Source organism: Gossypium hirsutum, chromosome A03 (genome assembly GCF_007990345.1).
Source record: "Gossypium hirsutum isolate 1008001.06 chromosome A03, Gossypium_hirsutum_v2.1, whole genome shotgun sequence".
NCBI lineage: Eukaryota > Viridiplantae > Streptophyta > Magnoliopsida > Malvales > Malvaceae > Gossypium > Gossypium hirsutum.
Window position 1 is genome coordinate 12,787,761 of NC_053426.1, and position 13,594 is coordinate 12,801,354.

At 32.9% G+C, this 13,594-nt stretch overlaps 2 protein-coding genes across 2 annotated transcripts; one reads left to right on the plus strand and one right to left on the minus strand.

The window, feature by feature from the left end:
• The first annotated feature begins 243 nt into the window (after nt 1-243).
• Nucleotides 244-2,887, plus strand: LOC107886226 (60S ribosomal protein L7a-2). The gene is made up of 7 exons (XM_016810093.2): nt 244-457; nt 1,025-1,072; nt 1,170-1,371; nt 1,950-2,119; nt 2,221-2,349; nt 2,425-2,517; nt 2,590-2,887. The coding sequence occupies exons 1-7, from the start codon at nt 455-457 to the stop codon at nt 2,719-2,721; spliced, it is 777 nt and encodes a 258-aa protein (XP_016665582.1). The 5' UTR covers nt 244-454; the 3' UTR covers nt 2,722-2,887.
• A 314-nt stretch (nt 2,888-3,201) lies between these two features.
• On the minus strand, nt 3,202-4,990 carry LOC107886225 (11-beta-hydroxysteroid dehydrogenase A). The gene is made up of 6 exons (XM_016810092.2): nt 4,749-4,990; nt 4,480-4,672; nt 4,150-4,238; nt 3,940-4,071; nt 3,682-3,846; nt 3,202-3,611 (listed from the first exon to the last, which is right to left on the minus strand). The coding sequence occupies exons 1-6, from the start codon at nt 4,929-4,931 to the stop codon at nt 3,321-3,323; spliced, it is 1,053 nt and encodes a 350-aa protein (XP_016665581.1). The 5' UTR covers nt 4,932-4,990; the 3' UTR covers nt 3,202-3,320.
• Nucleotides 4,991-13,594: the final 8,604 nt, after the last annotated feature.

The following is a 13,594-nucleotide window of genomic DNA, read 5'->3' on the forward strand; positions in this document are numbered from 1 at the left end:
TAACTAAAAATAAAAAAAATATAAATTTCGATTAATTCAGTTAATCGACCGGATTAACCAAAAAAGTTAGGTTCGATTAAATTTTTTTGAAAAAAATTTCAGTTTGGTTAACGGCTAAGAATTTAAAAGGGTCGGTTAATTCAATTAATGGTAGTTCGGATCGGTTAAATGATTGAACACTTTATAAGGTATGTAATATTAGAAGCTAGTACCTATAAATATGATCGGAATATAAAGTGTCATATCTTTGTATCGAGCTGTAGCATTTGGGACCATAGGCTTTGATGTCTGAGCACCGTTAGGCCCATGTTGTTTCTACAAACTAGCCCAAACATTGGCCTTGTTCTTGTATAAAACCCTACTTGTTTCCTTCGGCTTCTTCCTTCTTTTAGGGTTTCGTTAGCCGTTCTTCTTAAACCATTAAAGCTTGGAACAAGCTTAAGGAAGTGCAGAAATGGTAAATCCGACAGCCACATTTCAATTGTTGTCTCTCACCTTATGTATCTATTCAGTATTATTTCTTTTCAATTTGTTGCTATCAACACTTTAGATGCAGTTCCCTGAGTTTTTAATTCTGTTGTTCTCTAGATTGAATGTTATACGGAATCAAGTTAGAAGATTAGAACTTGAGATTTTTTTACTGAATTATTCGTTTTCGGATGGTTTTTATAGATTTCTAGAAAAAAAAAAGAACTATCATTTTTTCAGAAATGAAACATTTAATGGCGGCAAGTTTTATGATTTAGTAGCGTGTAGCTAGCAGTGATTAAGTTGAAAGCTTAGCATTAGTCTTAGATCAACTAAAAGAAGTAATGTTTGAGTTTTGGGACTGTAAGTCCTTTACAGGAAATTGTCCCTAGATATCGGTTTCCCTTTAGTGAAATTCATCAATTGCGTAAAGAACTTCACTGTGAGTTTGGTGATGAAAGTTCAATGGTTTGAAGTTTGAAGATAGTTTTGAATTGATTTACTTGTTTAAAAGGTTTCTTTTTTCTGTTTTTTAATTTTATGCTGTTAAATGCAGGCCCCAAAGAGAGGTGTAAAGGTTGCTGCCCCGGCCAAGAAGAAACAAGTAGTCTTCTCTACTTTTGCATCATCTGAATTCTTAAACTAACCAGATTGTGGTTTGATGGTTTCATATCTGATAATTCTTTTGATTTGGAAATTAGGAGAAGGTTGTGAATCCACTGTTCGAGAAGCGTCCAAAGCAGTTTGGTATTGGCGGGGCACTACCTCCAAAGAAGGATCTACATCGATTTGTAAAGTGGCCTAAGGTTGTCCGCATTCAAAGGAAAAAGAGGATCCTTAAGCAGAGGTTGAAGGTCCCACCAGCATTGAACCAGTTTACCAAGACTCTTGATAAGAACCTTGGTATGTGGTAGAATTTTACTTGTTTCTACTTTGTGTGTTAGATTCAGAAATTTAATGTACCTTTTATTATTTTATTGTTTTGGTCAAATATTACGTTGGGAGAGATAATGGCTTCCATTAGCGCCTCTATTTTCCCCAGGTTTCTGTTTTCTTTTTTTAACTGTTAACATAGCATAGGTGTATGTAATAAAACTTTGATGGAGTAAACTTTTGTCGGGGTATACTCTTTTAGATATATAACATTTTTCCTGAAAATTAGTCTAGTTTAAAAATAATAACAAATGGAAATATGGAAATTGGTGAATGTTGAAGATAGTAATTGGTTGCAGGAGCTGGTAGTAAGGAAATAATTTAAGATCTATTGTCAACTCAAAATATTAAATGCATTGCCTATCAAATGGATGCTATCATAAGCTTGTTTATTCTGCTGTGCTTGTTCTCATATATTACGGTATATCCTTCATTCTTCATTTTTTAGCCCCTAATTCCCTGTTTTATTATGTGCCACATCTTCTCCTGGAGAATTTTTTCCTGTTTATAATGATCAGAATTCTCTGTTATTTTATGTCTTATTTCAGCTACGAGTCTATTCAAGCTGCTTCTCAAGTACAGACCGGAGGACAAGGCAGCCAAGAAGGAACGTCTACTGAAAAAGGCTCAGGCTGAGGCTGAAGGCAAAGCTTCTGAGTCTAAGAAACCAATTGTTGTGAAATATGGACTTAACCATGTTACCTACCTTATTGAACAGGTTGGCCTCTTGTTTCTTTATATTCGTCAGTTCAGCTAGTATGGTACCCTGCATTTTCTTTTACTGTGAAGTTCTTATAAATTTTACCATCATCTATGTAGAACAAGGCACAATTGGTTGTTATCGCTCACGATGTGGATCCCATAGAGCTTGTAGTCTGGCTTCCTGCTTTGTGTAGAAAGATGGAGGTCCCCTACTGCATTGTCAAGGGGAAAGCACGATTGGGATCGGTAATTGTCTTTCAGACTTATGTGCTTTTCTGCCAATTGTCGAGTAGAAAACTTATGTGTTTGTGCTAACCACAGATTGTCTACAAGAAAACTGCATCCGTCTTGTGCTTGACCACGGTTAAGAACGAGGATAAGATGGAATTCAGCAAAATCCTCGAGGCAATCAAGGTAAGTTATATCCTCGAATATTATTCAAATTGATTTCAACATACTGAATAATAAGTAACATATGTGGTACAGGCCAACTTCAACGACAAGTACGATGAGTACAGGAAGAAGTGGGGAGGTGGTATCATGGGCTCGAAATCACAAGCCAGAACCAAGGCAAAGGAGAAGCTTCTTGCGAAGGAAGCCGCACAAAGGATGACTTAAGCCAACCATTACTCCCTTTGGTTACCAAGTCAAATTTACTCCTTTGCCCGAGGATTACTTATATATTTTCTAGTTTAACTTTCAAAACATCGAGTAGCTGCTGTTTGTGATGTAACTTTGTGCCTTTTCTTAATGAAAATTATGCCCAAACCATCATTTATGCTGAGCCATCTTACTTAAATAGTATAATCAGTTTCGTCCTCTTGACTAAAAAGCAACTCTTTTTCTTAAGGTTTATTTATTATATGTTAATTGAGTACCAACATTGGAGGTGTTTTTACCATTTTATATAAAAAGTATAAAAAATACATATGCTTTTTTAGTTTTTAAAAACTTCATTCTTTTGTTAGTTATTTATATTAATTATAAACCATTTAAATTAATGGCAAAGAGCAGGAGTTGACCTTTGATGAGGACGCCATTATGTTTATTTTGTCTCGGATTAGCTAAGGCTCAACCAGTGAGAAAGCTGAAAGTTCATTATTACAACACACACTAGTTTATCATTAGAGCTTTCCCAAAGTGGACATACATACATGGATAGAACTTTCAAACATATGACTTGAGTACTGAAACAGAATGGGGTTGGTGCACATGAATTAATCAGTCTTAATCTCAGGTGATTGGATGGATGATGGATAAACAACATTCTTAAGACCAGTGAAATCCAATATCTTCTTGCTTGGTGCTTGCTGGTGTGGAGCTCCTGGCCTCGAGAAATGGGATAATATGTAACCCCATTCCACCAGTTCCGGGAAAAACATCTTCCACAGGTAAGTCACCCTGAACCATGATGGCTGAGTTAAGTACCGATCTCCTTTGCTTGCACTGTTCACTATTGCCTGGGCGCACCCACTGGCCGACGCTACTGGGATAGAACTCACTTGTACCTATTCAATTTTTGAAATGGTCAGGTTTATTATTACAATTTACAACACAAAGTAACACTAGTTTACTTACATCTCTCATGTCTTGCTGAACTTCCATGTTACCATCTCTTTGAAGGAATTTGCCTTGGGTGATTTCAGACTCGATAAAACCAGGTGTTACAATTGTTATCTTAACCTCGGATCCAAGTTCAATCCTTAATGTATCGAAAAAGGCTGTCAATGCTGCTTTGCTTGCCTGACATGAATTAAGCCCTTGAAGAATTATGAACTACTTACTACTCATCATCATCATATAAAATAAACAGCAAAATTAAGTGGCTGAAATTACATTGTAGACGCTTGTTCTTGGATCATTCATCCATGAAGCTGCTGAAGACATGACAACGATCTTGCCTTTGCTGTTTTTAAGGTGTGGAACTGCAAATCGGGTTGTATAAACCGAACCCCAGAAATTTGTGTCCTGCAGTGACAGTTTTAGAAACATAAAGAAAAAAACACTGACCTGAATCTAGATATAGCTAATTAGAAAATCATGTACCATTATAGCTCTGAAAAGGGACATGTCTGGAGGTGCATCTTCAAACATGCAGACTGTATTGATTCCTGCATTATTTACTAGATGGTCCACTGTATCCATAACCAGACCATGACATATTAACTAACAGTATCAGTTGTCAGTCGCGGAGCCAAATTTTTTTTTTTGGCAAACTATGGTAAAAATGTAAATTAAATTAAATTATTATTATTATTTTGTCTAAAGTCTAATTTTACTCTTATTAATTTATAAATTTTATAAATTAGGAGTGGTCTCGGCTCCGGGACTGTCCGCTGTTATTTATACATGCACATACATAAGTTATAGACTTACATCTTCCGAAATGATTCACGGTTTCCTCAACAAGTCGTCTACAGTCATCAACTTTAGAAACATCAGCACGAATTACAATAACATCGGGAGACCCCAAATCACGAGCTCTATCAGCAATTTCTTGCAGTGATTTCTCTCTTCTTGCTGTCAGAGCTAACCTTGCTCCTCTTCTACCATATTCGTATGCCAAATGCTGCACACACACAACATTTTTGTTTTTAGGTTTTTGTCTCGTGAAAATTGAGAACTGGTGATGTAAAGTTAATTACCTCTCCTATACCGGAAGAAGCGCCTGTGATGACGATGACTTTCCTAGCAACATTCTCACTGAAAACGGAGCGTAAGATGGAAAGGAAGAAGTTGAAGAAATAAAAGGGTGGCAATAAAAAGACAAATGAAAAGAAGGTGAATGTAGGAGCTACGAGGTTGAGGAACTTGTGAATAAGATCCATGGTTTGGTCTAAAAATCTAGAGAGAATGGAGAATTGGATGAAATAAATGTAAAAGATTTGATATATAAAAACCAAATTAAAGTGTGAGGCTGCCAAATTAAGCATGCAAAGGTTGCATGGGAAGAGGTTGACACGTACATTATGTATTTTACATTTGTCATCTGATTCCTTTGTCTAGCTTGCTGGGTGATTGCCATGCCACCCTTTGCCTTATGACTTGGCAAATGTTTGCAAAGCTATGATGGTTCACCTCTTTTGGATTATTTCGTAATTCTGATATATAGATAGATGGAATCCAGGTATATAATCTATAATATTTTTTTATACCATTGCAAACAGTACAACATAATAACGCATTACAACTAAGGCTAAGAACAATGTATTCTATACCTATCAGCACCTCTCGCTATACAATCAACTTGTAGTTTGACATGAGTCAAGAACCGCTCGGTATTGAACGTTCATTTTCTGTAGTAGGTGACGGAGATCTTGGACAATGGGCTTGAGCTTCCAATTGATAGGCACCTTGTACATGAGGATGCTAATCCATTTCTATGATTTGTCCTTCAACTCCCACGATGCTACATAGTAATACTTTTAGAAATAGTAGCCAACTATGGAGTTTTAGAGTTACGCTCCATAGTATGCAACAGTATTATCTGATTCCCATTTCTAGCAGTACCCAACACAACCACACCATAGTACCCAGTGGTCCGATTGACAATGGAAAATTCCCATCCATAAGATGACACCTCTTGAGTAGTGTGACTTGCATTGTTCAGCTGTGGATCACAAGCAGGACGAAGAGAGTGGATTTTGTTACTGTGGAACGCATTAAGAATGGTTACCGAGAGTTTATTAACAGGGTGTTGTTAAATACCTTTTCATTTTGAACTTTCCAAATGGTCTAAAAACCGACAAGAAGGTAAGTGAAGAATTCCTATCCTTTGTCACTTTTATTATCAACTGTATCTGACCAATTTTGTAGATTTTAAAGGAGCGTCGTGTAATGTAATGCATACATTTGGAGAGACAAATGGCATTCAAACCCAACTGTTCTGGTGAAATTACATTATCTGAATAAATGTTCCACTGTTTCGTTGTGCTGCTTGCATTCATGACATTCTGAAGGTACGTTAATCAATCGCCATCGTTTCACTGGTTCTTCTCACCATCATTTCCCCAGCTGTTCCTTGATTAATCGAGTTTCCAAGGATTTGACATAGGGATTGATCAACCTAGCGAGGGATATCCCTAGTTACTGGGATGAATTGGTTTTGTAGACGTGAAGAGAGTTATCAACGGTACGAGTTGCCATCCCATCGTTGAACCGTATATCGATGGCATTCCCTGTATCAGTAGAGGGTGAAGAATTGTTATAGATCACCACCGCGGAGGAAATAACAGCCATGCTGGAATTGTGGTGTTTAAAACCATATGACTATAGATATGACTTTATAGCACTTCATTAGATAAGTGAGATTAAAGTCGATAAGGCCTTTATCTTCTCTTACATTTGCTTGAGGTAGGTTGTTATTTGCACTTTCATCCTTGGTTTGCGAGGATACTTCGACTGTACCATATTGGTCTTGGGTAGTTATCAGGGACATATTACCCCTACTAGCGTTGTACTTAGACTGCAGTTAACTTCAATCGGTGCCTTCTGCTACCAACTTCAGTGGTTAGTTCACCCTTAACTTTAAGGGTTCTCTTGGAGTGGACGAATTAAGTCTTGGAGCGATGAAATGTCCAAAGTGTATCACTTTCTTATCAATGCCATGTATTTCCCCCCAAAATTAATGTCTTAATAAGAAACAAATTGGGAGATTTTCCTTTTCCTGCTAGGGAGGCTTGTTACTCCTCATTGATTATTCACCCAAGATTAGGGGTGAGAGAGTTACATTTGTAGAGACTTGTACTCTAAATAATTTTTGGAGGTTTTACTTTAACTAGACACTAAAACAGATGTTGAAAGTTCTTAACATTCTTGGTGTTGATGATCTTCTTGTGTCTCATTTGGTGTGAACTTGTGACAGTGAGGACCTTTTGGTGAAACTAATGATTAAAGAGGATAGGGAGTGTTAAGATTTAATACCCTCTGTGTAGTTTATTCATTATTTGAATATGTAAAATTTTCAATAGATTAGTTTAAATAAAATTTTATTATTTATATTAATGTTGTTTGTATTAGTTCTCAATATTTTATTACTTGCAAAGTAAAATGTAAGTAAATATTAGCTTATTGATTATTCAATGTTTAACTAATACTAAATTGCATTATGTGATCTGATCGTAATGCAAGAATGTAACCTCTCTTGGTAGGTAATCTAAAAGGTTTATAGTCTAATTAATTGAATTTGAGCAAATTAATTAAAAGACTAATATTATATCTATCAATCCAATAAGGGAGATACCTTATCTTGGGTATCGGAGCATTTAACTTCTAAAAAATAGAGAAATATCTAAAAAATAGAGAAATAAATGTAATTGTCTGGATTAATAATACGCCATATAAGACTCAAGTTGAATTAGTCCTAGATTTATTTATGATTAATATTCTTGTGAAGTTTATAGTGTAACTTACCACAATCTTGAGTAACCAACTGACTATGTGCTTGAATTGTATACTTTAATGTATTAAAAACTTGAGTTCAAATAACTAAAGAGCTGAAAGCTGGTATGTTGAGTATATGACTTTCACATAACATAACTTTAGTTGCAATATTGGAATTTATATCACAATAAAAGGTGAATGACATCCTCTTAATGGCATTACATGAAATATGGAAAAGTAATGTGGCCATGGGTCATTTCTCTAGAACAAATGATTTAATTACTATTTGTTAGTAATTGAATTTTTCATTAACAAATGTAATGGTTACAATGAGATAAAATAGGACAAAACTAGATGAACGAATTTAACCCAAAAAAATTAAGGCTTCTTATGAGGGTAATACACTTAAGACAAGGTTACTTGACAAACAATTATTAAGTTATTTTCATAATGGTATATAATAAGAATAGAGGGGAAGAAGATCATATTCAAGCTATTCAACTCGAAAAAGAAAGATTTGAATTTAACCTGAAAAGAAGACAAGTTGAAAAAGAAAGATTTGAATTTAACCTGAAAAGAAGACACCAAATAAATTTAGGAAAACAATGAACAAAAATAATAAAAAAATAAGAACAAAGAATAAATATTCAAAATAAAAAATAAATAAACAAAATTTAAAAGTAAAAAATGAATCGAATTAACTGATGGACATGATGGATAGATGGATAACTGTCAAATTGAACTTTTTAAGATATAAACCCCAACAAACTCATTAATGGCTTTAATCAACCCTTCAAGAAATAATCATTGACAAATTAAAGGATGAAAAATGAATTCCTACGACTCTTTAAAGAAAATTGAGAAGAAAACTACTTCTAAAAATCACAATAAAAAACTCTTGCATAAAGAAACTAACTCCCAGAGTTAAAAGCTTTATTAATGAAAATAATTGTGTTCTTAATGAATAATGAAGAGACCCTTATATAGGCTAGCTAAGTACATCCAAATAAAACTGTCAATTATACTAAAACTCTAATTAATCTAAATAATAAGTAGTTTTAAACTAGACTTTCTTATTTGACTAAGAAACATAAAGCTTCTAAATAACTTAAAATACTTAAAAATATATCCAAAATTCGGAAAAAAAAAATAATACATAATAAATACAATATTGGGCTCATTTGTAATAAAAATTAAGCTTAAAAATAAACTCAATATGATTTAAACTTGAATTAAAAGTTCGAAACTCGTAATTTTCATAATAATCCCGTCCAAAAATTTTACTTGCACAGTTTTCACTAAAATGGTCATAATTTGAGCTCCCGAACTTGAAATCAAGTGATTCAAAGTGTGCTTCGAAGCTAAGAGATAGATCTTTGAATGCTATGAAGATATCTCAACTTAGAAATGCCTGGATTCTATCCAAAAAAGCATCACAAGTTGATTGATTTTCCAAATTTAAAAATTGGCACCTTTGGTGAATGGAATTTAATAAATTTGACCACATCTACGTATGTACCAGTATATAATATGGGAGAGTTCAATCATGGTACTTTAATGGAATGCCCCAAGATTAAATAATGTTGTAACTTATAGGCGAAGAGTTGAAACTTAATTACAAATTGTTTGAGCTCTAATTCTAATTATGTATGTCTAATCGATCATTTCACTAGCTCGATATAACCCAAAACGAATTGCATGTAAAAAAGATTCTATGGAATGAATAAAAACAACAATTAAGATAAATATATTACATGTATCACTATCCACATTAAATGTGTTTTCTCACTGAATATAAAAGATAACTTAGAAATTAAATTAATTTCTTTGAATTATTATTTAATTGATTCCAATTAAATGATTGAAGTTCAAAGTGATAATTAAATTAATTAGTCATCATAGTTCTATTAAATGAGACAATTAAATGTATTTTCTCATAGATTCTAATATGATAATTTATAACTTTAATTGGATTAGAACTGGATTGAGAAAATAATTTAATTGAATAAATAAATTAATTAATTAATATTTTTTTAAAAATAGAAAAATAGTTATTGGGTTAGTTAAAATTATATGTGTTGGTTAAAAATCTAGTTAACACATATAATTATACTTAATACATGAGATATGATCGAGAGCCTATTCTCAATACATGTGGGGTAGAAAAAACCTTGTTCCAATAAGGTGTCATCGCCCGCTAGGGTTTCTTAACAGGAAAACTGTACTTTTTCTATTAAAATATTATTACTAAATTACCCTTATTCAAGTAAAACTCTTGTAGCTTTTTCTTATAAATAGGAACTATGAGATGACCTAATTATCACACCTATTGAATGTCGTTATTTTGTCATAAAATAGTGGTACTATGTTTATAGAATAAATTCTATTTTTTAAAAAGCTCAAAGTTTTCAGTTCTCACAAAGAGAAATTAACTTTCTCACTAAAAGTTTGTAAAAGTCCATTCTTCAGTGGTGTCAGAAATGATGATTTTGAAAACCCATTTTTGATGTTCGAGTCCGTAAATATTATTAATTAAATTTTAATCCATTAAATTTGTCAAGTAGATAGTTAATCAAGGTACAGTGACTAAATTGTAAAAGTAGTGAAAGTTAATCACTATGAATTTTTAATTAATCGAAGGACCAATTAAGTAATTGGACCCTTACAATTAAATTAAACGGGTGGATGACAATTGTACTCCACCAATTCTTGTTAAACATGTTAAGATTAAGCTAATTAATAGTTAATTAGGTTAATTATAATTAATTATAAACTAACCTAGGTATAAATAACAAAATAAAGAATGATCATTCTTTAGTTTTCTTCTTCTTCACTATGGGAAACAAAAAGAAAAGCTAGGCATCCATTGTTTTAGCTTCAAACCATATGGCCTTCAATTGATAAGTTTGATTTAATTATTTTCTTGTAATTTTTATATTTTTAAGGTCTCGAGAGCTTGATTTAGCTAGTTTGTGTACCAATTTGTAATATTATTAAAGTTTTAAAAAATTTTCATTGTTGATTTCTTAAATTTTTTGGTATGAAATTTTAGATTTTAAGCTTAGAAGTGAAAAATGACTAGCTTGTAAAGTTTAATCCCTAGTTTTTGAACATATAAGTGAAATCTAAATAGTGGTTTCAGGACCACAAATTCGAAGTTATAAAATTTATTTTATTATTATTTTATGGTCTGCATCATGATATTATTATCGTATAAAAATTTCGTTAAGAAATTTTACCGTTTACATGCTCAATTTGATAAAAAATACTAAATCGCGTAAAGTGCAAAAGTTGTGTTCTAATAGCTAAAGGTGTCTAATAGCTATATAACTTTAAAGTGGATGTACTTATATGGTAATTAGACCATTTGTGTGTTATTGGATGATAATGGCTTGACATTTTTGTAATTATTAATGTTTTAAAAGGTGAAATAGGTAATTAAGTAAATAAAGACAAAATTAAGTAAAATAAAAGCCAAGTATCATCTTTTCTTCCTTCTTCAACCGATTTTCAAGAGGAAATAAACCCATTTTTGTTGAGAAACACTCGGCCAAGCTTCCATTGTTCAATTAGGTACGATTTTTGTCCCGTTTTTAATGATTTCTATATTTCTGGGATCGTTGTAGCTTAATCTAGCTAGCCCGGGAGCTAATTTGTGAAAATGTTAAAGTATTTGAGTTTTTCCATTGATGAAAATGTTAGGGTTTTAAAGTTTAATGGTAGAAAATGAATGGTTGTTGTTAGATAAACAACTTTTGTAAAGGAATTTTTGATGAAATTATCAATTAGGGATTAAATTGAAAAATGTGATAAATTGTGTGGTAAAATTATGAATTATGAAAAATTTGAGATGTTATAAGAATTTATATAATCTATGATGGGTTGTAATGAAATTGTGCAAATTTCCATTTTTATGAGATAATGACTAAATTGCAAAGAATTAAAAGTATAAGGGCAAAATAGTAATTTTGCCAAAAATGTCTGTTGGACTAAATTGAATATGAATTGTATTGAATTGAGTTAAATTCATTTGTATAGATCCAGTTAGACCTTATACGGAGTTAGATCGAGGCAAAGGAAAAATATCGGATTAGTCGCCTTCGTATCTATGTAAACTTGTCGAGATAAGTTCGTGTAATTAAATTGCGTATTTATATGCCTTAGTTGAAATATATGTATATGGATTGTATAATTGCTATGTATAATTACCGATCGCATATCCGACGATATATGATGACTATCGAGCCCCATTTGAACCTTAGTAATTCGTAGGATACAAATGACATGTCATTCGGGTTATCGATTTTAGCTCTTATGAGCTTACCGATATTCAACTCATATGAACTTACCGTTATTCAGCTTGGAGGAGCTTACCGTTTATAGCTCGTATAAGTATACATGTATAGGAATTGACGAATTACAGTTCAGTACACCTCGTGTGTATTACCTGCGTATCCCACAATATTCTAAATGGTTCAACGGGCACAGTTATGTTACGAGTTCATATGAGTTCGATACGAACTAGTACAGATATTTACATGAATTACATGGAAATGGTTTGTATATGATATATGGATACATAGTATAGATGTTACATGTATATGGAATTTGAATAGTTTTTGAACTCATACATGATTCTTGATTTTTATGTGAATTCCATGGCTAACCTGGTTGATGAATATGTGTTAGGCTTTTGGCCAAATTGAGTTGAGATATGCTTTGGTTTTCTTACCTTAAATGTGATTAAAATTGTAAGTTAAATTATCTATTATACGAACTTACTAAGCTTAAAAGCTTACTCTGTGTTATTTTTCGTGTTTTATAGTGATTCGGAAGCTCGTTCGGGTTGGAAGCTTGTTAGAGCTATATCACACTATCCATCGGCTCTTTTGGTACTTTTGATTATTTAAATTCAGTTATAATGGCATGTATAGGTTAATTTGACAAATGTTGGCATATAAGTGTTTTGTTGAGATTAGCCAGTTATATGGCTTGTGTTTGGTATATTTTGATGTGTATATATATGTGGCATTATCATATTTGATGTGTGTTTGATATGGTAGAATGATGGGAAGTAAAAATGTGGTTTTAATATGCATATAAGATATGTTATATATCTTGGTGGGATTTAGTGCTTTGTTATGGAAATATTGGTATGTTTTAGTAAGTAAGTTAAGTGACACAAAATGATGTAAAATGATTTACCTTGTGAATTGGTATTTTGGGTATCATATAGGTGAGCTTGATAAATGACCTACATGATAGGTTTTGGTACAATTATGCATATATGTATTTGGTCACTTAGGTAAATTTGGATACATGGTTGACATGTTTGCATGTTGGTTGTATGTGATGATTTTACATGTTTAAGGCTTAATTTTGGCTTGTTTTGGATGCCTAATTATGATTTGTGTATATGCAAAATGTTGAGTGTAGGTGGATGCCAAATTGGGTGAGAAATGTGGCTTGTAAAATGACTTATTTTCATCCACACGAGTAGAGACACGGGCGTGTGTCTCAGCTGTGTGTGACACACAGCCAACTGACACGGTAGTGTGTCCCCTGTATATTTTAAAGAGCGCTAGCCAGTATTCTCACACGGCCTAGCACACGGGCGTATGGCTTGGCCGTATGGCACAAATCAGTGAATTACATGGGCACATACACGGGCTAGAACACGGCAGTGTGACCCCTGCAGTTTTGAAAATTTTAACTGTTTCCAAAATATTTTCTGAGTTTCTAATTTAGTCCCAATTTGTTTCTAAAGTGTATTTTGGGTCTCATGGGCTCGTATTAGGAACAAAATGCATGATTATGATTGGTTTCTGACATGAAATGTAACACCCTCTACCCGTATCCGTCGCCGGAACAGAGAGTACGAGGCATTACTGAGGAGTACAAAACACTTACAGATAATTTAAATATATTTTCATAACAACTTGTCTCAATTTCATACTATTTCATATTTAAGCTTTACTCACCAAAGTATTTGAAATATCATCTTTATGCAAATAGCACACATGAGGTACATAATTCCATAGTTAAGAATGAACACATTTATCAAACATATTCCACATTCATATATCAATGTCTTACATTTCCATATATC